Below are 23,836 nucleotides of genomic sequence, written 5' to 3'. Positions count from 1 at the left end.
TTTAAAGGTTAAAAAAATTGTAGATTCAAGAATTAATGTAGGTTTTCACACCTTAAGAATTAAATAACAGAAAAGCTGATTCATCGCTCTCATTTACTGTACATGAATAATGAATCCAACATGCTTGAAACTGGGCTGTGAGTCGGTGGACAGCTGCACAGCAACCACTCGACAAACAATACTGGCACAATACAGCAAACAAATAGAACCCGATAAGATTAATGCAAATGTCTGACTGGTTCTGGCGCCACTGTTGAGAAAGCAGAAATAAGGTAGTGGGCACAGTGTATCTACAGTATGACGCTGATAATTAATTACTGAGATGTTTGCTGTGACTCTGATATAAAGAGCATTAGAGGACATTTGGCTGCCATTTATGTGTCTTTTTACCAATATGTTAGTTTCTATAACTTTCAATTGACAGTTCTCTAACATTCAGATGTTGAAAGCCAGTCTTGCAAAAAAAAAAAAAAAATGGGTTTAGGAAATGAGCTAATTACTTGGATCAGTGATCACTTGACAATTGAAACTATAGCAAATATGTCAGATAGAAGATAAAATCAGTCCTTTGCATGATTTCCACATAAACTCCAACTAAACTTTGCTACCAAATCTTACTGTCTATCAAGATAGAATTAATTGTTTCAGCTTAATCAGGAAAGACCTTGACTATTGAAAAGTTCAATACATTATGAAATTATGATGTCAAGGTCCAATTTTCCACCAGGGACCGAATTAGCTTCTGCTGCTCTTTCTGCTGGGACCGATCACTCATTTTTTTGGCTGACTGCTGACTAATTCATGGTTGTCACTGACAGAGATATCAATTTTGACACAAGTGAGCCAGAAGCTTGAAGGACTGCATGAAAGGGAAATGGAAAGCAATTTCCTGGTTGACAGCCCCTGTAAACGTGGTGTCATTTTTAGCAGTTTCAATCATGCTGTCTTCCATCACAATGGACATCACATGCTACAGCCAATTTTCATTTGGATACTGGGCTTGACTCAATTGAACTTGACCCCGCGTGCTGACAAAACAAATGGCCAGAGCGTGAATTTACACACTGTGGCTATGAAAAAAACGACTCCTAAAATATTCATACCCTCACAAGGATCAGCCAAAGTCAAAACAACAGCTTGCTTATGCAGCGACATGAAACCAATTAGCATGATGGGATAATCTAAATGCCATAAAAAGCAGTGGGGTGTGATGGGGCACCCTTGCCCAGTGCCTCTCTTGGCTGATAGGTTTTCTAATCAACAGGACCTGCTGTTCTGGTCGTTAAAGCAGCGGGGTTGACTTGGTTGGCCATCTTGCTTATTATAGCACTGCTAGCTCCCACCGCGGATCCATAATTCAAAGCCTGGATGTGGTGCGGTTTCACAAGCCCGTCTACCAAGGTTGGTTCTCCCTGACTTGCTCCACTGTCATGTGCCAAGAGGCAAATGCTGCCAAGACGGGCAACAAAAGTCAGCAGTCGTGTAGACATCAACCCCTTTTATAGGCACTGGTTTCATTACACCTAATTGATGGCTTGGATCTCTAATAAAATGAACAAAGACCAATTGGGAATCTCGATCATATAAACGGCTTACAGTGTGCTAGCCGCCACTCATGCAGTATTAATACACAGAATTTGATTTGCAGTAAATTTAATTGTTTTTCTGCCTTGTATCAGTATTAGTATTTATTTAAGTATTTATTCTTAGAGAAAAATTAAAGAAATACCTAGTAGAACATTTTAATAATAATTGTAATTCATAATAAAATAAATAGCCGATAAAAACAACAACAAGATGTATCCTATTTTTAAACCCCAAATAAAACCAGTTACAGCTGATGGAGACAGAAATGTCCTCAAACAAAAACACACAGACAGGATCTAAATCAGAGCGGCCGGTCCAAAGCTGTCAAACCACCTGTACACACTGATGTCACATTTTATTGCTTACATTTGTGTCTTGTCTTTACTGCTCTGGCTTCAAAGGTCCTGTGGTTACATCCTTTTTTATCAAGGTCACTTTGGTTGACCCTACATGTATTGGAGAGATTAGGAAGCCGCCTTTTGTCCGTGTGTCATGTATCTGTGTGTCATATCTAAAGTGCGTGTCCATCTATGTATCTTGTTTTTCCCCAGAGACACCGTTCTCTTTTCACCCTCATGCCCAAGTGACATTGTGGTTACCATGGAAGCCTGTTTCCAACGCAGTTTCTACTGCTTTGTAAATTTCTGTGAAACTGGGGATAATCACTAAGGCTACTCAAAGGCTGCAGTATTTTGATTAGGAAAAATATTTGGAATTTCAAAATCTCTGCAGGATCTGAATGAAAATACGCCTAATTATTTCTAATAGTGAGATGTTTAGATGTGAAAATAACTAAAATAGAATATGTCCTGTCCTGTCACAGTGTAGAAAATGGTTGATCAAAAAAAAAGGCCTAAATCTTGAACAATCCTTGCATCAAATTTCACCAAAAACTTAACAAGTGATGGCATTTGATCAGTCCTCCATGTTGTTCTAAAGTATCTCAATATTGGATGGATGTTATAAAACTGGGTATGACATTAATGTCCCGAGAGGATAAATCCTGTGTGTATCTGTGTGTGTGTGTGTGTGTGTGCGTGTGTGTATGTGAACTGCTCGGCTCTCCCTGCTTGCATTTCACAGTATCCCCTGCCCTTATCTGTAGGTTGCAGAATGACATAACAGCCGAGTCGTTTGACAATGACATCTATGTGCTACGTCAAGAATCCAAAGAACAAAGGATCAAGATCACAAAAAGAAAGCCATCGGGTCTCAGCCGTGACCTTTACGGGGCAACCTTTCAAGCTGCTCTTTCAGAAACGCAACCAAAGCTTTGGAAAGTCCAACAGCCACAATTGCGGTTGGTTATCTGATAGAAAACCTCAGAGCTGCCCTCTCTGCACCCCAACAATGCTACTGTAGATCCCGTTTCAGGGGCTCTTGATAACTGGAGGTGTGTGTTGGATCACAGTGTACCTGATACAGGGTGCTTGGTAGCAAGGGCTGTTCTTCATTTTGAGGTTACATAAGATGTCTGGCTGTGGCCATTTGTCTCTGTCTCTGTTTCTGGCAAATGAATGTCAGATCAGTATTGTCAGATGGAGGTCGTAATTCCAATTCAGACACCCATTAACAAACAAACACACACCAGTCCTTGAAATAGCGTTCCCAGCACCAAAGGCAAGAAGAGATCAACAAGTGGATTAAAAAAAATCATCTTCCTTCCCTCTCTCCCTTCCAGCAGTCCAATTTTTTTCTGTTGCTTAATGCCCTTGTCATTTCTGTTTCGAGGGTATGGAGCACAGATGTATTATTGGGTAGCTCAGGCACAGATGGCTACAGTGGATATGAGGAACAATACAACTCATTGAACCATGGAGTCTCAATTAAGTGTGAAGATGTAAAAGGTGCAGGGTGCCCTAAGGTTGCCATTAATGTCAGCCTCAATATAAAACCCTCCCAGGCAGAGCGAACCCAATCAACAATGAAGTTAAAACCCAAGTGATTCAAAACTGTATTTTAATGTATCTGGTAGATTGTTTTTTTGGATCTTCATCAAAATACACAGCAATTATCTCAAATGCAGTACCTCAAAAAACTAGTAAAAAAGTCTTTGATTATATTAATATCACACGTTTTTGAGATACGCTGCAAATTAAGAGATAACAAGACCAAAAACAACCTCTGTGGTGAGGTAATTAGGCTGATTACCAGCAAAGCTATTACATTTCCACTTGGTACCACAACAAACAACAAACAAGAAAGCTCAGTAGCTTGATGCCATATGCTGGCACCGGCTACTGGCAAATAAAGGTCAGGGGTAGTCTGGAGGCCAGAGGCTGGAGGTCGGCCATAACACACCAAGTAGGACATCACTAATTACCTTGACAACAACAACACTGACATGGACACATACGCATCTTACAATGAATCAGATTACAGTCCTGTGGTGTTTGTGCATCAACATTTATCCACAGACTGACCATTTGAGTACCAGAGGAGGAACTTAAAGAGTATAGGGGATGCTGCACAGCTGTAACTTTGGCAAAAAAGGATGAAGTCAAAGTAGGAAATAGAGTCAATGAAAATGATAAAGAAGTCTGTGTCCTTGTTTGGAATATGGTACAATCTCTGGTGAATAATTTCCTAATGACGTCAGATATGTAACATTCCTCTTATAAATATGTAGTGTTAAGTAAGATATTGTGATGGTTCTTCCTATTGAGAATAATCTCCTTCTAGACACTTTAGTCATTCATCAGTGTTCATGACAAGTCCCAGGAAGTGAAAGCAATAATGAGGGTTTCAATAAATGAAAATCTGAACCAATATAATTACTTCATTTAAATGAAACACAAAGCAGTAGTTTTCATTCTGATTGACGTTCAAGGTGGTTTAAGTTGTGCTAACACTGCTGCTGATCGACTCACAACACAAAGTGAATGTTGGGTTTTTACCATACACTGATTTTTTTTTTTGTTAAATAACCTTGCATGGTCTTTATAAAACATCAGCAGAACAGTATCTCGCTTCCGTGTATATACTGAAGGTGTATGATGGAAGTGACAATAAACGAAACTGAACTGAACTGATTCGTCACACTTCATAAATTTAGTGTTACTGGTCTCTAAGACTCACAAGAGCAGATATTTAGATCCTCTTCTTCCATATTTTTCACTGTAATGATGATGATCAATCATATGGCTCTCCTCTGGTAGATTAAAGGCAGGAAAAATACAACCCAACCTTTCAGCGTGCACAGTAATGCCCTCTGGAGGGTCTTTTCAGAAGGAGGCCGTAGCCCGCTGTGCAAGGATCCATTTAGTACAGAGTCAAGTTAACTTCACGCCCGTACTCACACATAATGACATTGGTAATAGCAGAATGGTGCTCAATAGCATGCTGTTTTTAGGCATTTTAGTCCATTTTATTTCCATCAGACATGACTGAGTAGGAGATGTCGTCTGTGTGAAACACAAAAGCAGCCATTAGTGTTTCCAAGTAGCTTGAAGTCATTTGTGGCCACAGCACGCGGCATGAACAAAATACACTGATACACTGTACTCTGTTTTTAGGAGATGAAAAGACAGAATTCATACTGTATGCTCGAGTGAGTAAAAAACTAAATTATTTGATGGATGAAAAATAGACACATTTAATGCAAGCATATCAATCTGCTGGGTTTTTTGAATGTGTTGTTGATGGACACTTCTTCCATGCAATTCACATAAATACGGCTAAACAGTAATATGGACATAATTTACTATGCAGATAGTGGTGATACATCTTCTGGAAGGTCCAAGAAATCACCATAAAAATGACGTGAGGGTGGCACCAAAGGAAAGTCTACTCTGGCGTTAACTGAAATCAAAAGGGTTTATATGTATGGTGGCTATTTTAGGACATCTAAGACTCATATTTAGATTTTCATCAGTCCAAGATGTTTACCTCAGCTGAACTCATGTTGCATGTGTATGTTGTAAAAGGTATGCTGTTGTATGTTGTATGTTGTATGCCAGTCAAGTGATGGTTCAAAATACTGTGGGCTGACAACCTTAGACTATATTCATTAAATTTGGGTTTAACCACCAAGAATGATGGACTTTGAGCGATGTGAGTTGTCTTATATGGTACATTTACAAGTATTTCCATATTATTTAGTGCCAAGTCAGATACTTCAGCGCTTTCAGAAAAGTCAGTCATACACGTTTCAGTCCTGTTATGAGTCACCAGGGTGCTGCGGCACATTAGCATGGACATTTTTTAGCATAGATTTTTTTGTGAAATTGTGCTCTTGGATTGGAACTAGCAATAACACTTATTTCATATACATTATCTATTGAAGTTGTTGTCTTGATGTGATCCTCAAAACTTAAAAACAACACATATTATGTACCAAAGTGACACATATCAGCACTTAAACAATGACTCATACTGAAGGTAAAGGTAGTATAACGTCACACTAGAGCTGAGAAAGTGTGTATAAACCTCACACTCATTCCCAGTGCTTTTTTATTCCTGTAAAGCCAGTCTCATGGATGAGCCTTACCAGACAAACATGTTGTTATGAGAGGGGTATTACACAGCCACCTCCCCCTTAGAGACTTGCTCCCACCAGTTCCACAGCCCAAGACATATGGGAGATGTTTTCTCTCTAAACGCATTGCAATGACTTATGTCTCTGTCCTCCTCCTCCCCCTCTTTCACTTTATCTGTCCTCGTTTCCCTTCAACCTCTTTTTGATCACATGTTGCTCTTCTACCTCACCACACTTTTTCTTTCAACTGTGACACTATGCTGTTGATCTGTGCACTTTGGTTGTTGTGAGAAGCTACTTCTGAGCATTACGAGATGTAATAACGGACAGATCCCTGCCCGTCTTTCTAGCCAGGAGGCCAATAAAGACGGTACATGAATGACCCTGCAGCTAGCCTGTACTTCCTGCTTGTGTAAGAGGTATTAGGTGGCCACGGAGGAAGTAGGGGAACATTGTGCTCCTGATTCTGTTACAGAACTGGGCACACACACACAGACAAATGCACATACACATCACTCAGTGTGAACACATGGATGTGATTTTCTCACAATTTGATGCCACGCTTACGCAATCTGTGACATAATTAGTTGACAATGTTAAGGCAGAAGCTAGGGCTGGGCAATTAATCGTAAAAAAATTGAAACCGACATTTAGGGTGAAGATAATCGTTCATTAATCATAATCGAAGTTAAAAGTTCAATTAATCGTGATTTTGATTTTTGCCATAATGGTCCAGCCCTAGCAGAAGCTTTTTGGGTACTTCCTATTATAATCAGACCCCTGCGCTCTGAAGAATGACTTGAGGCCCGAGCACACAACATGGTGCTAACTATTTACACCTGGCATATTATGTACAATATTGTAGCGTACAGTACTATGTATAATACTGTTTTTGATGAGAGGGGTTGAGGTTTATTTACCACAAGCTGTTCAGATGGACCAACAGCAGGGCCACTCCAGCTTCTAGTCTCCTTCAACAGCTACTTGTGGCAAGATGCCACGCCCTGCCCTCTCATTGCGATTAAGACTGGAGGAATAAGGATGGCATGGAGAGGGATCACAAACACTACACACTGACATGCACAAACCCTTGTTGTAAAACGTAAAGACATGAGGGAAGGGAAGGAGATCAGGGGAATCTGTAAGACTGTCACTTGGAAGCGAAAGGGAAGATTATCCACTTTACGGGGTCAGACAGTCTATTTGTGTTGACATATTAACCTAGCTTTGCAAAAAGTAGGACTACTGGTCTGTGCAACCCAAAATAAACTCTTCTGTAGCTCTTGTTCATCTCTGCGGCTCTCTCCTCTGCTCTGTTGCAATTTGAGGTTCAGGTCTCATTACTGGCTCTGCCTGTGTGTGTGGAGGTTAAATCTTCACAGCTGAAAAAGGACATGGCTATTTGTAGTTCCTTTCCCTCTCTTGTTCAGTGGCGAAGCTATTCAAACACTCTGCCTCATAAAAAAGACTGTTTGCCCTTTTTTTCTTGTTTTCCCTGATTTCTAACGACCTTATTATGAGGAGACACTATTCTGGAGAGAACATTTTCAACAGCACAGGCAAGGCAGAGGAACATTAAGAGTGTTTAGAGTCAGTTTATGTGAATCACACCTATTTGGAGAACTCTTTGATAATTTAGCTCTGTGTCTAATGTGTGTCTGGTGGTGGGGAGATGATATCTTTTTGGGGGGAAGTGGAAGGGTGGAGTGGGGTGGGAAGGGGAGGACTGTGCTTTCTGGTCATATACTGCCCCCTATTTGTTTGGAGTAGTTGGTCAAAACATACATACTGCACCTTTAAGGATCTGAAACATAATCATGTTTGCCCACTCTTCTGTACTAAACAGCAGCCGCTGCAACTATCCAAGATTTTGTTTGGAGAACAAAACCTCTCATTACATAGTTGTTTATTTCCCAGAGGGAGCTGTTTTTGCTGAATCAGGGTAACTACAGCGCAGCCTCTAAGGTGAAGGCAATTTGAATGTCCTTTCACTGGTAGTCCTGTGTAGAGGGTGGCGGAAACTCTACACGGAGTACTTGAGGTGAGCTGCTTTGTACTCCACAAAGGCAGAAAATGTGCCAATTCATGGCACACTGTAATCAAGTAGACTAGCGCTTGGACCAGGCTGAATGCTGGTAATTGTTTTAAAGGACTTGATCTTTACAAAGGAACCAAGAGACAAAATGGTACATTTCTGCATTCATGATGGATGACAATTTCTCACTTAGGGACCAGAATGAACCACCTGTCCCTGAGTTTTTTTTCTTTCTTTTTTTCAGGTAAACATATGAATGATTTTAAGTCCTTCATTATCCACAACATAATTCTCACCTGGAAAGATGACAAAAAGATGCCATGATTAGTTGTGGGATATATTTATTGCTACCACACTTACACTCAATGCCAGCTAGCATTGTTCAAGTCTGCGAACAATTGAGCCAAACAAATGTTCCATCAAGGAACGTATTTACAGTGTTACAGCCAATTCATCTGTGGATGTGAAGAAGAAAAAAAACAACCTCCAAAAAAAGCCCCCACTACTGTTGTTTAGGGCCTTCTGCCCCTGCTGTTGTTCCTTATTCTCCTATATGGAGGCCTGCACTAGCAAGGAATAGAAAAAAAACAAAAACAAACAATGGCCCTGACCTTGTCTAGGTGTCTCCATGGAGACGAGGCCTCACTATAAAGCATTCCCCACTGTGTGCTACTGACAGGCCAGCCCTGCCAAAGACATGCTTAACAAGTTTGAAAGCTAAGTTAGACACATCCTGCAGCCTTTAAACACTCAATTCTTCAGTACTAACAAGACATTCACATGTGCAAGTGCACGGATGCATTTAACAACATGCTTAATTATTGTACTGACTTGGTGAGAACTCAAGAACAGATTGTTTTTGAATAACAAATCTACATGTTTAAAAATGGGAAATTTGAAAATGTATCAAAGACAAAACATGCTTTTAGGAATGAAGGGTATTCTGTGGTGTATATTTTATTCAACATGTCTATTGTGCCCTACAGTATACAGCGCTAGGACAGTCACCTATGTGTTGAGTGAAATCAGTAGTGAGTTAAATGGATGTTGGGCCACTGTCTTTATCCCTTTGGGCTAAACAAAGCTTTACTGTTAGCCTCTTAGGGAGGGATGATATCACCTCTCTGGTTATATTTGTCCATTGTAAGATGGGAGAAACTGTCTGACTGACTCATTCTTTACTCATTTTTATCTGATGGCTTTTTTTTAAAGTTGTGGCATGTGGCTGTTGTCACCTTGATTGTTTGGTGTAAGTCAGTCTAATCTATCTTAACTCAGCCTTTTTCTGTCTTTCCATTCTGATAAAATCAAACATATTTAACATTATCGTAAGTCTTTAGTCTCAGGCAAATTGTGATGTTCAGTGATGTATTGTGAACAACCAATAGATGCGCTCTCTCCAGCAAACCAAAACTTACTGTAGCAGCCAAAAAGCCTCCTCGAATACCATCTCACACACACACACACACACACACACACACACACACACACACACACACACACACACACACACACACACACACACACACACACACACACAGTGAATTAACAGTGTAACGTGTCACTGTTTAATTCAGTGTGCATCTGATCCACTAACTGGCATGTATTTTAGTGGGAAATGTAATTGTTGTAACAGTTCACCTCTCATTCCCACAGTCTTCACTCATTAAATACCACTGATAACCAGGAGAGGCCTGAAGGGAATTAGTAGTTTGTGCAGAAATACAGTTCATCTTTCTAGATTATATTGCTGTCGAATTGACAAGAAGACTTTCAACGTGTGACGCCAGCTCATCTTGTATTTCTAGAGTTATGTGTTTTTGCGGATGTGTAAGGAACTGTTTATGTGTCATATTTCTTAAATGGAGTTTGGTTTAATATTTTCCCTGGAGACGCATGGAGCCTCAGTTTAATTAAAAATGTATAATTCTTAATGTTTTGTCACCACTACAGAAACACCAAAAGTTCAAAGAGGTTGTCTGACACAGACTAATAATGTGTGTTTCTATAACTGACGGTGGCTGATTGTACACTTTAGCAGCATGCACTAAATGGTTGCCCTTTGTGTACGTGTTTTTAAGCTACTTTCCTAATTAAACATGATGTACTTAATGGTGTTAGTAATGACTCCCGCTGAAACATGAAGCTCATTGCCCTCAGTTATTTATTATATATTAACATTTTGGAGAATTTAAACCTGTTACCTTCTGTCTTTTTATAATTATCCAGGCTGCTGGTGTTTCTACTGTATTTCATGCAGTTTGCAGTATTTCCAAACAGAAATACTCGAGCAGCTGAATGTGCTGTGTTTACATAGTTACTGGTTAATTCGAACATAGGTTAGAGTCGCCAAAAGAAATCACATTATACTTGCTTTTATATTTGATTACTGCCCATCCTAATTTAATATTTAGGTCATCTGTATTAGAATTATAATTTACAACTTACAATATACTGAACTGTAACTTTAAGTAATATCCATTTCAAAACAGCATCTTGTTTCTCTGTGTTCTTTTGTCCCATGAGAATTTAAGCTGTGAGCGTTTTTTAACTGTAAACAGTGTCCCAGACAACACTGGTTGGGCTGGTTTCTTTATTTCTCCAACTTGCGTCTTTCAGAAGCTCATCAAAACATTCGCCTGCCCTCATGAACTCTGACTTGATACCCAAATCATTATTTACCTTTGCTTCAATACTCGATACTGTTTGTAATAAAATGAACTTCTCCAGGCAGGTAACCCTAGTTACAGTTGACTGACTAAAAAAGTGAAAGCTGAGGTATTTTATATCTCATTCATAAATCCACCTTACCACACCTCTGCCCTGGGCACCACTCACTCAAGGGCAGGAAAAGCCCATTGATGATAACAGACAACAGGTGGCCCATGAAAAGCAGTGGCTGAATCTGCTGAAGCTGTCAGTATGGGAAGAATAAGTCAAGAGGGAGAAAGAGAGCAGGTGGCAGAAGGCTTAACCTGAGCTAAAACCCATCCAATGAGCTCATCTTCTCAGGCTTAACCAGCTTCAAGTTGTCTGTTTTCTGCCAGGACAGCCATATCTGGCTACTCCTACTCAGTCAGCCACAAGCAGACTGCTAATCTGTCTGAGCAATACCTGCAGGCCATATGGTCACCGCGTGGCTGCCTGTTTCATAAACAATCTGTACAGAGTTTTGTACTTCCAAAGGGACAGTGTGTAGAGGGGATTGAGAGTGGTATTTGTATGTACGCATATGCAAATATTTGTATTAAGGATGGGAGGATTTAACATTTATTAAATAAATAATAAATATCTTATATTGGGATAAAAACACGCAAGACAATTTAACTGTGGTGAATTTCCATTATCAGAATAATTGTGAATATCCTCAAGAGTGAATAAAATAAATGTTTCTTAACAAAATGTAAGGTGAAATGAATCCAGTATGTTTTAGTGCTGTTTTACGGGTTTTAATTATATTTTGATGATTATTGGAATATCATTTATCACAATTATTTTGTCTGGGATAATCGTACTACTTTGTATGTGACTTTTTGGTGGCTTAGGCAAGAGTGACAACTTGTTCTTGTGATCTACCTCACACCACCCTCTCCATTCACGCCAGGGCAGCCCAGGTAAGCCCGTCTCACGACGCAAGTAAACATCAGACTCCCACAATCCCACTGTCTCAACGACAAGAGTGGATTGTAAGCTTCATTAATCCTGTGCTGCATGCAAACATGGCTGAGTGAACCTGATAAACCCATACAAACCATGCTAAACTGCAAGCCATTACTCAATGGACAAATGATTAATCACCAACTATTTTGATAACTGATTAATTGTCTTGAGTAATTGTTTAAGAAAAAATGCTAAAAAATTCTCTCTCTTTCAGTTTCCTACATGTGATTTATATTTTAAGGATTTTTTGGTCTTCTGTGATGGTAAATGGAATATCTTTGGGTTGTAGACTACTGAGACTAAACAAGGCACTTTTTGCTTGGTATTTGGGAAACAGTGATTGACATTTGTCACCATTTTCTGACATTTCAAAGACTGGGGCTGCAACTAATCAATTTTCAATTAATCACGTCAGAAAATGATGAAAGAACGCTTTTAGTAAGATCCCATGGTAGTATCTTCAAATGTCTTTGTTTATATCCAAGAGATGGTCCAAAATCCAAAGAAAATCAGTTTCCTCACATTTAAGAAGCTGCAACCAGCAAATAACTAATCAGTTAATTGAGAAAATAATCAACATATTGATCAATAATTAAAATAATTGTTAGTTACAGTCCTAGACCATACAGCACATCTAATTGTTGCACTTGTAATTCTTTCCAAAGACATAATACAGCATGAAGTGTGATTATAAAATTAAATAAATGGTTTTAATGAGTCGGTATCTATGAGTAAGATCAACATTTGGCCATGACTTCGTTGAGCTGGAGACAATAACAAAGCCTTGTTGTGGTGGCTGTGTCAGCACTGCATCTACCTCCCAGCCCGCTATGCTCTAATCCCCTGTGGACAAGCCTATTTTAATGATGTCATGGCAGACAGAAGTGCTGATATTGTCCTTCAGACTTGGTGTAATTGAATTACTTCTACATAAACAAGTCAGATCTCAGAGCTGTGGATTATCTGTTCCTAGAAATGTTCTCTAGCAAACAGCCGCTACAAATCACATCCTTTGCGTGATTATAATGTTTGTCTGTCACAGATACACCGAGGCAAATCTCACTATGAGTCACTATGTCAGCTGTTGCTATGTTGTAACTTTTCTTGTTTCATCTCAGTTGATTATGAAAAGCTGCCCACTACCGCTTCAATCAGCCTGGGAAGACACCTCAGCATGTACCCAGTCACGATGCCCATTATCATTTGCAATACCTTCATCGCCATCACACACTCACCAGTGGTGTGGCTAAATAGTCTACTGGGAAATCACACAACAGCCTCATAACATCCTAAGGTTGTACTCTGAGGAGAGAAGCCTCTGAGGAAAAAATACTCCACTTCATTTTGGTTCTGTATCGCTTGAATGAGTAACTCCAAAATGTAATTTATGTAATTTGTGTAAAATGAACATTCTGCTGTTTTGCATAATTGTGGCTCATGATAGCCAGTGAACACTCAGTTCATTCAGAAACATTCCTCTCATAGTTTACTTTAATGGAAAATGCAATTAGCATAATGGCTCCATTCAAAGCGGTTTCCTTGCCAAATGCCGTCTCATATTGAGTAGGGGGAAAAAAATCAAAACAAAACCCAAGCTGGAATGGAGCCGAAATGCTGTTAGTGTCGCCTGCTGTCAGAAGTCAACACATTAGATGACTTAAATATACAACATGTTCAAATGTCTGGTGTATAAGAGAAATAATAATCTAATTCACGTACAAATCAGTTTAAAGGAAAAGGCCACTCATTTAAACATGAAGATCAGTGGACTATTCATTGAGTACAACTCAGCCTCCGCAACCAGTTTAGGGCTTCAAGTAATTATCATTATCATCATGAATCTTATTTCTTCAATAAATTGATTAATGTGGAAAAAAATGTGAAAAATCCTATAGTATAACTGTATGAGTAAAATAACTCCATTGCTAGGATCATTAATCTATTATTGTTAACATTTGACTCAGACAGACACACAAGAAACTGAACTGAGATCAGCATGAATGTTATATGTTGAAAGTGTTGCACCGCTCTGCAGCCGCTGATATCCAATCTTATCTCCAAGCTTTCAGCTGCCTCCGTATGAAAGAATCTGCAGCTTTCTATCAGTCCTTAGAAAGGTCACTCTCTTTGCAAGAGGTCTGAGTCATCCAGCGTTCATTTTCAAACTGAATCGTGACATTTGAGCTTTACAAATGAGTTGTTTTTTGAGAAGAGCTATCGGCTATACAGAGATACCTTATCTGTGCAGCCCATTGACAGGCATGCAGGAAGAGGATTTCTGAGACAGAGACAACAATCTTCTCACATACAAGCACCCTGACCCAAGAGGTGAACAGGATATTGAAACGTGCACACACACACACAGAGCTGTGTTAATAAAGGACACCCGTCTCACCTGGTCGTCCACTCTATGGGCCACGATCGTCGCTGCCTCCTCCTGCTCAGCATCACTGAGGGGTCGGATTCTCAAGGCAACCTGCAGCACAGAAAGTGAATTTAGTCTTCCTCGAATCCAATTAACACAGAGAAATTCAAGTTACTGAAATTAAAGGGTTGAAAATGAATGGACTCAGCCCTAATGGCAGCTCTTGCTACTACAATAAATAAGAGCTGGATCTGGAGAGTTGTAAATACTTATTAGCGGTACCAGTTTAAAGTTCTCATTCAAACACACGTTCTCATTCAAAGGGATGTGAAGATGTGTCCAAACTTTTGACTGGTACTATAGTGTCTAACTAAAAAACTACCAAGTTGCATTATGGGAACCATAGAATCCAGTGTTAGTAAAGTCTGACCAATACAGGGACTGAAAGTAGAGCTGCTACAATCAGTCGATTAATCAATTATTCAGTCGACAGATAATTATTCAGCAATTATTTTGATAATTGAATAATTGTTTTAGTATTTTGTTAAGAAAATATGACAAACATTTGCTGCTTGCATCTTCTCAAATGTCATGATGTGAAGTTTTTTTGTGTCATACATGATTTTAAACTGACTATTTGTTGGATTTTGGACTGTTTATTGGACAAAATGTGAGATTTAAAGACATCACTGTGGCTTTAAGAAATTATAATGGGCATTTTTTACTATTTTCTGACATTTTTAGATAAAACAATTAATAATGAAAATAATTGGTAGTTGTGGAACCTCTTAATATCTGCTATTTGCATAAATTCTGACCATTTTCTTTTTTTAAGCTGTCTCCTCTGAATCACCCAGAATTCATAGAGAGCTCAGCCAGCAAATGACTAAAACTATTACCTCATTATCAAAAAACTTGCCAATTAATTTAAACTAATCCATTAATCGACTAATTATTGCAGCCCAACACATGTCACTAGTAGTCTGGATGTGATAACTGGGCATAGAAAACAGACGGATGAATAGACGTCATTTTCTCCCACAACTAGAAGAATAAAATTAGACTGATGTAATTTTCCCACCACCACCAATCCCCATTTCTAATTAAATACAGACCCCTGTAGTTTTAAAGAGTAAATTAGCCTTCTCTCGTGAATACTGAGTAGTATTTGGGCGATATGGGGCCACTAAATGACTGAAACGTTGTATTGTTATATTGCAATCCACTCATTCATGGCCACGCTTCAGTTAGCCTCTCTCTCCCTGTATAATTTCCTTCCATGAAAACACCCAGAGATTTTTCATTCAGCAGAGAAGCTTTTAATGGAAGTAAAAATGGGATGAAAAACAGACTATAACAATCACAGCACTCACATCTTATACCCAAAGTCTGTCTTTATGGCCCAAAGCAATTAGTAAAAGCAACTCTGATATACTATTTCACACATTGCAGCATATATTTGTTGCCTCTTTGCTGCTTTAAAGGAGTGTAATTCTACAACTGCAGTTAATAATAGTAATAACAATCCTCCCTGTGATTCCACCAAAGCAGCAGAGGGAATAATAAGGACGTCCATATGTCAGCACCCTGTAGAAAGTGCATTACATGCTGGACAAGAGAGGCCAGGCAACTGAAACAGCCACTTCAATAATTCAGATATGGTTTGGAGAACACAGTGCAGGTAATGTAGGGTAGGCATGTGTAGGTAAACATGTTGTTGGGAATTATTTTTTAAAAAGTAAACAACAACATGGATGTTTCTTTTTAAAAAGTTGAATTAGAAGCAGATTTTTGGAGGGAGTTAAAGGAGCATTTAACTAAATAATAATAACAATTTAAAAAAAGATATTAACAGCTTCAGACAAGCCTGTATAGTTTGCACTCACAGTTAGTTGGTGGTCCTTTGATTCTCCCGTGTCCTTCATGGTCACTTTCGGTAGGAGTGAAGGATATTGAACGTCAACAAAAGACAGGACACTGGACCATCTTCACTGTCGGCACCTGCATGTCACCTCACCCCCGTCTGAAAAACACCTGCAGCCCGCCGCCACTACTCTGCACAAGCCGCTCTCTCTTCGGGATAATAAAAGGAGAGACTACCGAGCGTCGTCCCCCTCTCACTTCACGACCTCACTCTTTTCTCACTACGCTATAGTCTTTCTTCCTCTCTCTCTCTCTCTCTCTCTCTCTCTCTCTCTCTCTCTCTCTCTCTCTCTGTCCTTCAGAGTGCGTCGACGGTGCTCCTCTCCTCCCGTGTGTCTCCCGTCAGCAGGTTAGAAACACGAACAATGTTTCATGTGGCTGTAAAGAGACACGCAGGTAACACCAGCAAGAGCAGCAGCCCACCTGCTACACTCACTTCCCTGTCTCTTCTCTCTCCTCTCCCCCGCTGCCCTGCTGCTGCGGGTTTCCGCTCTCTCTCTCTCTCTCTCTCTCTCTCTCCCTCCCTCTCTCTATCCCTGTGTGTATGTGTGTGTGTGTGTGCTTACACGTTTTTGTTACCTCCTGGGGACCGTAGTCTTCATGGGGACCAAAGTTTCTAAGGTCCTGGTTAAGAGTTAGGCATGAGTGGTAAAGGTTATTTGATAGAAAACACCTGTAGAAAACATACAACTGCTTTTATACAAGTAAGCTAATCTTCATGTGTAAAATTGGATCTTAAAAATTATGACATCAACTATAAATTGCAATGTTACTATCACATTAAAATGTAGAGCTGCAATGATAAATAAATTAATCAATTGAAAAAATTAATTGCCAACTGTTTTTATAGTCAATTAATCATTTTTCCAAAATGTCCTTCTTGGTTAGCGTGATGCTCTTTCCTCCATGCAGACACAGTGTCTTGGAGGATTTGGCAGAGATCAGAGCCCAAGAGCGAGCACGCAACAACACCAAGAGGATGGAGATCCTGGAGAGTAGGGAAAGAGGAGGGAGCAGCTGAGCACATTACTGACATTACTATTACTGACCACACTGTTGTACCACAAAATGCTTCTGAGGCTGAATATAATGTAGAGCAGCTCTTCAGACGTGGACACTACATTAGCCTACTTTACAGAACAAAGAAGACCTTGATATAACAACGATTTTAAATACTACTGGTCCTGCTTTCACCAACATTTAATTCATCTTCACACATCAGTTTACAGTAAATAAGAAGACACAGTGTATGGTTTGTTACAGCACCAAAAACCTCTGTTGAACAAGCAGCCAAACTATGTGTCCTCTAATAAATGTAGCATCAGTGTGTGACATCAGGATGACTTGTGTCTGTTTCTAGAGATGATTATTAATGATTAAATAATCAAAGTGTTAAATGTGAGATCAGCTCATTTACTTACATGTTTTTCCAACAAGGGGCGCTGTTGATCACAATTTAAAGGCCTATATTTGTGTATTAGTAAGTTTTTAGCATACATACTTTGTTAAAACCTCCTAAGCTATAAATCATGTTGCTTTACATTTCCAAATACAAGCTGTGTAGTTATATATATATATATATATATATATATATATGTATATATATATATTAAACAAAGTTATATGAAATGAAATAAAAGACTGAGTTTTAAGAAGTGTCTCTGAAAGCCGATTTCCTCAGACACGTCATTCCAAAGCTGAGGGGCCCTGATGGTGAAAGTGCGGTCACTTTAGGTTTCAGATCAGTAAAATCTTAGATTCTAAAATGAATGGGGAGAAGGTGTAGAGAAGCCAGGATTGGGGTGATGTAATGTCGTCTATTCCAGTAAACCAGTAAGAAGCCTAGCTGCTGCGTTCTGAACTAGGTAGCAAGAGAGAGATTTTTGTGATAAACCAGAAAGGCTTAGATTAACCCCACTGCATCACTGATGATGTCATCAAGAGCATTAAAAGTGAAAAGAAAGAGATCCCCAAGTTTTAATAAATAATGAATGGTTATGACTAAAGATGGCTCAATTTTAATATGTGATCTGAGGCCAAATACTTCCTCTAGATGAAATTACAAAATATACTCATTGTTTTTCCAAAGCTAATATAGCCAGATCAAAGTATTAAAACCCTAAGGCACCAGAATAAAGGAAATGGCATCTTCTCTGTTAAAATTTACTGGGAGGACCCCAGACACCCTCATATAAGATTGTCTCACCCACATTGTAATGCTTCCAATGCCCATGCTGTGCTGTACTGCAGTTTCAGCAGCACTTCCTTCAACACTTTGCTGACATCTGCTGGAAGAATTGAAAATGACCTTTTGGACAAATAGAAAATTGAAAAATATAAAATTATGAAGCTTTATTACACTACCAAGAATAATCAAGCCAAAATTAAACTTGGCCTGAAAAGGTAAAGTCTAAATAAAAGAACAATAAAAACAACAAAATGTTAAATGAAAAATTGTTGACTCAAAATTTTAAAAAATACATAAAATAAAGAATATTTGTAATTAAGTGAAATGTATGACGATAAATGTATGAATACAAATGTATGAATCATACATGATCTATTTTAATACCCATTAAAATACATTTTGTAGATCATGTCATAGTTTTCCCATGGGATGTGAAGTATGGATTTAAGTAACATAAAGTGAAAAAATAAGTAGTAAAGAAGGTGATAAAGAGAAGACACTCATTGCGTAAATGTGTATGTGTTAGTATGAAATAAGCATATCAGTCACATTCGTAGATTGAAGTTGCCTGCATTTGGGATCAAACCCAGGACCTACTTGAGCCTAAACTACCATGATTTAGCATCAGTATGATCAAGTTTCATTTGTAGATTTTAAAATAAGTAAATAGGCTTCAAAATTCATAGATAGCTCTGCAGAGGAATGTCCTAAAGAAAACACCAAAACTCACAAACCATAGGTTGAACTGCTGAAATGTATCACATGTGAACATCAGAAGAATTTTCTGTGTGTGTTTAGTTTGTGTTGATCAAGCTATGTCAAAGGTTAAAGGTTAAAAGGTTAAAATTCTCACATTTGTGCTTGGGCTCAAGAGCCTTAATAAAATTGGAGTCAGTTGAAGGGTTCAGTTGTTGCTTTGAGGTTGAAACAGCAAAAACATCGAGTGCTATTGCTTAAAGTAAGAGTCAGAGCAGTGTAGCCAGGAGCACTGCCCTGAGCTGTGGTTGAACTCACAGCCTTGTAATCTGTCAGGGAAAGCAGACCACGAACGAGGCTTAACCACAGAACCACTGGGAAATCCTTCTCATCACAAAATTCACATTTTGTTGATGAGAAATTGATTTGCTGAAATGAATCTTCTAGCTCAGAGAATCTTCTAGCTGCAGACATTATTAGTGGCAGCCGAACTAGCTGAGTAGGATGATATGTTCACATAATGTTTGAGGAGACAGCGAGCCTGCAGATTGTACTGCGGTCAGTGAGAGTGTGACAGTGCTGTCCCTTTCAATTAAGTCTTATTGGTTATATGCTTACATTGTGATAGTGTGGAGGCATGTGGCAATATTTTAAGGTATAATATGTGCTTAGAGAGTTACAACTGTGGAAGTGAGACACATTTAAAATTTGTTTTTTTCTGGTCCCCTCTAATTTGTGACGTCACATGCTGGTGAGACCTGAATAATGCGGTAAAAAACCTCACTTTATAATTAAATTGCTCCAAAAATGCAAAAGGTATCTCAACACAAAATACAAATTTGAGACTTCAAAGACAAAAGTATGTCAGAGCAGTTGAGTTTCAAATTTACAAAGTTACAATTACAACTGAGTTTCTATTCCATTTCTGCCAAGTCTGTTCCACTAGATGGCATTGAATTCTGCACACTGCAACTTTAACTGTACAGACTCAAGTGTTTTTATTAAATAAAGTAAAAGCTCTAACAACACTTGTAGTATAAAGAACAACTTAATTGTTTGTCCAACGTGATTCAGCTTGCGGGCTTCAGTGGGGTCATCAAATGTGGCTGAAAAGACAGGAAGTAATTAGTGATTAAACATGCAAAAAAACAAAACAATATAGAGTTAAAAATGTAGTACTAGTACTGTTTTATTCCAAAATTATTTTAAAAATACAATTAAACCATTAAAAAGTATCAGTGTACTTCTAATATTTTAAAAGAAGTAAACACATTTATGAAAAGAGTGGGTTGATGCTGGTAAATGTGGTGGAAGGATACACTAAGGTGTGTTTGGGGATGTTACCCTAAACTCACCAAAGCAACTTAAACTCACTGTTTGTTTGACTTTTTATATATCAGGGGTGACAGCCAGGTGTCTCTCCTAGCCTTCAAGATTTTGTTATTCAGGTTTCAATTCTCAGTTTATCTCTAAAATACAGCCAAAACAGCAAAACCAAAGAAAGTCATTTCATTTCCAATACACCATTATATGTTTTCTTTTCACATATTTTTCAATCTAGTTCAATTCCATTGACAAAGAAACAGAACATGAAGTTCAGCTCAAATCATACGGGTAAACAAAAGTTCAGTTCAGTTTGTTTTCATTTGAAATAAAAGACCTTCAAATAAATTGATTTACCCACAGAAGTCAGCCCAGTCGACTTAAACTATGGACCGAGTTCAGGGTTTCTGGAGTTTTGCTTCTGGGTGATGGGTGAGACACTTCCATAAACAAACTGAGAAGAGTGGATTAAATGAATGTTGTTCGATTAGATGATGGCAGTCAGTGTGGATGAACACTCCAGTTTATCTCTAGTAACTTCAGATAAGCTTTTGCCATTTTTAGACATTTTGTGATTAATTGATCAGAACATTGGTAACAAATGTATGAATAATTGAAAATACTGAGAAAGCACTTCAAATTAATATTTTTGACACATTCATTACTGGATGTTTGATTCAGCTAATTTCATCCCAGGAAGCTATGCCTCTTATAAGCTACCATATTAGTGCAACTAAGATCTGGACAAAAGTAATATTTGTATTTTTTAAACTCCCAAAATCAGCAATCATTCATCATTATCAAGTCATCATGTTTTTTGCTTATTTTCAATTTTTAAATATCAATGTGAAGCTCACCAAGCAAATGTGCTGTAACTAATGATAGCCTTTAAAAATACAGATTTATTATTTTGGTGGCAAGAAAGTATGTTTTGAGTTTTGAGTTTGAGGTTTGAGTATAGATTACAGGTTAAGATTTCTGTTTTAACAACTCAGCACAACATCCATGGTCCAAACAGTATGTCTGTTCCAGTGGTGGAAAAGTAATTAAGTACACTTACTGAAGTACTTAAGCACAATTTTAAGGTACTTAATTATTTTCTCAACCCTCTTCATGCCCTGTGGGACATTAAGCCACAATGAGCTCACTCCATCATTCCCTATTTTTGGAAACATGTTGGGCCACCACCTAAATTAAGTTAATCTGAGCTAATGCGTACATCACGGTTCTTCACCGGATCATTTTTGGTCTCCACAGCCCGTTACAGAAGCTACATGGTAGTGTATGGTAAAGTATGTGCCAAACATGTGGGTAAAGGATCTAACTAGTTATAGAACCCATCTGTCTGTGCCTTATCTAGAGAGGGCTGCATTGTCTAAAACCAAAAGACATACCCGCTGACCCAAAAATCAGCCTTTTCCCATTTGAGTACACAGCTTTTGTCTCCAACTGGACAAATTATCCCTAATTAACTGGTCGAACTCTGACATTGTACCCAAAAGTAGCCTATGACAGACTAAAGATGCACACAGTTGTATTCAAAACTGGTTTTATTCAACTCACAATTAGACCCTAAAGTCTGGGGTCACACACAAAATTACGCACCACGCCGAGTGCCTGTACAGTGTAACATGCAGAAACAAACAACATAATCTTTAATCAACAAAACTGCATGTATGTAATAAATCCCTACAGAAAATAATTGTTAGTCAATACAAACATTGGATGGTTTGATCTGATGAAAATAATTACCTGAATATTCTCATTAATCATAGTTAGAGCAGCACAGCTTCCCAATGGTAGAAATGACTTTGTATTAGTTGAATTAGATATGCAGACAACATGAATTAATGGCCCTTTATAAAATACAAAAAAAAAATAGTGATTCTATGTGACAGAGCCACAGAAAACTAGAAAAAATATATAAAATGGCACATAGTTTGAAATAAAATAAAACACATCAGAATGAGACAACAGTCTGTTATTATACAACATATTTACAGAAGCCGTAGTCTCAAGGTAGTCTCGTCTCCGGAGATTTCGAAACATAAAGCTTCACTTGCAGGCGTGTATCTCTGTGTGTGTGTGAACGTAAATAAATTATACCTTAACATCACCTTCTGGTGTGTGCTGCCAGTGCTGGGTTTGTGCTTCACAAATATCACGCATGAAGCATAACATATAGAAAATATGGCATGTTTACATCAGCTTTCATGTTCACATTTTTTTTTCTCTTTGGAGATCTGAAAGTATGTAAGTTGTAACAAGTAATAAACACCTCAGCGTCAAAGCTTTGAAGGGTTGGAGAAGGTAAAGTATCTTTGAACAGGAGAGGCAGATGATTTAGAATATTGTAGTCTTTTGGATTAAGAGAGGTTAACATCGACAGCCTGTGAGATGTTTTCCAACAAATGGCTTGGGGCGGAAGAGTGTCATTAATTATTTATGAGCATACAACACATGTAGAACAGTACAGATACAGTTGCGTTGTCCTGAATCCCAGACTAACGAGATGCTGATGCTTTGTATGAGCCACACACTCTTTTATCAGTTGTGTGTGTACGACGCGGTTTCCCTCCTCGGATAGATAAAGAAGTCTATGCTTGGAAGTCGTTCCCAAAGTGTCTACTCTGTTCCTCCGTCATGGACAGATAGGTGGCCCTCATACTGGGGGAGTACTGTGAAGGAAAGACAAACACACACAGACACATAATGAGCATGTTACAAGGGGACTCTGGAAAATAAAGGTGAGGTTTCATAAGTGGGGATTGAAGCCTAAATATCAGTTATAAAGAAAGGAATTGTCATGAGGGGCTTAAAAGAGCAGTCCACTGAAAATCTATCATTAACATAAAATAAAGGGTGAGGTTTCATAAGTGGGGACTGAAGCCTAATCATCAGTTATAAAGACAGGAACTGCCATGAGGAGCTTAAAGGAACAGTCCCTTGAAAATCTATCTTTTGAATATCAGATTCTCTGCTCTGCAGGATTGAAATGTGGCTCTGTAAAGTCTGAAGGTTATCATTGGACAGCAGCTGTAGATTCACAACATCTATTATGAATTCAAGTTATGGTAGCATATCAAATATCTATCATGATCCACTTATCTGCAGTTGATCTGTATGTTGAGATGTTCCTAAATAGTCGTAGCTTCATCAATAAATCGCTCAACTTGCTATTTGAAAAAAACAAACTGTTGTCTGTGTAGTGGCTATCCAAAGTGTAAGTGTAAGTTTCATTCACCTGATCTCCACACCCATCTGCACACTTTTTCCCTGCCTCATCAGCTACTCAGTATATGTGTCCAAAATCATCCCCATACTCCACACTGTAGATCTCACTGAGCTTCTCTCACACAATAGAACATTTGAAAATATACAACCTGTCCTCATTCATCAGGCACTGTGAATGTGTTATTATATGGTTAAATCCATTTGTGCAGTAAGTAAGTAAGTCTCATTATACTCATATTGTAATAAACAACTAAATTCTCAGACATATTAGGCTCTCACAGTAACAGATACTCAATAATGAGCAGTAAATTGAATAATAGTTTTACCCAATTATTAAAATGTGATGCA

The 23,836-nt window shown here is 38.5% G+C and overlaps 2 protein-coding genes across 2 annotated transcripts in view; both read right to left on the bottom strand.

The window, feature by feature from the left end:
* The window catches only part of kif19 (kinesin family member 19), a 32,321-nt gene extending 16,272 nt beyond the window's left edge, over positions 1–16,049 (bottom strand). The window contains exons 1-2 of the mRNA XM_053341548.1: positions 16,011–16,049; positions 14,155–14,235 (exon numbers count right to left, since the gene is read on the bottom strand). Of these exons, the coding sequence (XP_053197523.1) occupies positions 14,155–14,235; positions 16,011–16,049 (120 nt within the window). The remainder of the gene's footprint in view (positions 1–14,154; positions 14,236–16,010) is intronic.
* Positions 16,050–21,792: 5,743 nt separating this feature from the next.
* The window catches only part of ttyh2 (tweety family member 2), a 61,385-nt gene continuing 59,341 nt past the window's right edge, over positions 21,793–23,836 (bottom strand). The window contains exon 14 of the mRNA XM_053340854.1: positions 21,793–22,932. Coding sequence (XP_053196829.1) covers positions 22,852–22,932 — 81 coding nt within the window. The 3' untranslated portion in view covers positions 21,793–22,851. The remainder of the gene's footprint in view (positions 22,933–23,836) is intronic.

The sequence above is a fragment of the Scomber japonicus genome, chromosome 20 (assembly GCF_027409825.1).
Source record: "Scomber japonicus isolate fScoJap1 chromosome 20, fScoJap1.pri, whole genome shotgun sequence".
Lineage (NCBI taxonomy): Eukaryota > Metazoa > Chordata > Actinopteri > Scombriformes > Scombridae > Scomber > Scomber japonicus.
Note: the sequence above shows the minus strand (reverse complement) of the source record. Positions and strands in the feature narration are given on the sequence as shown.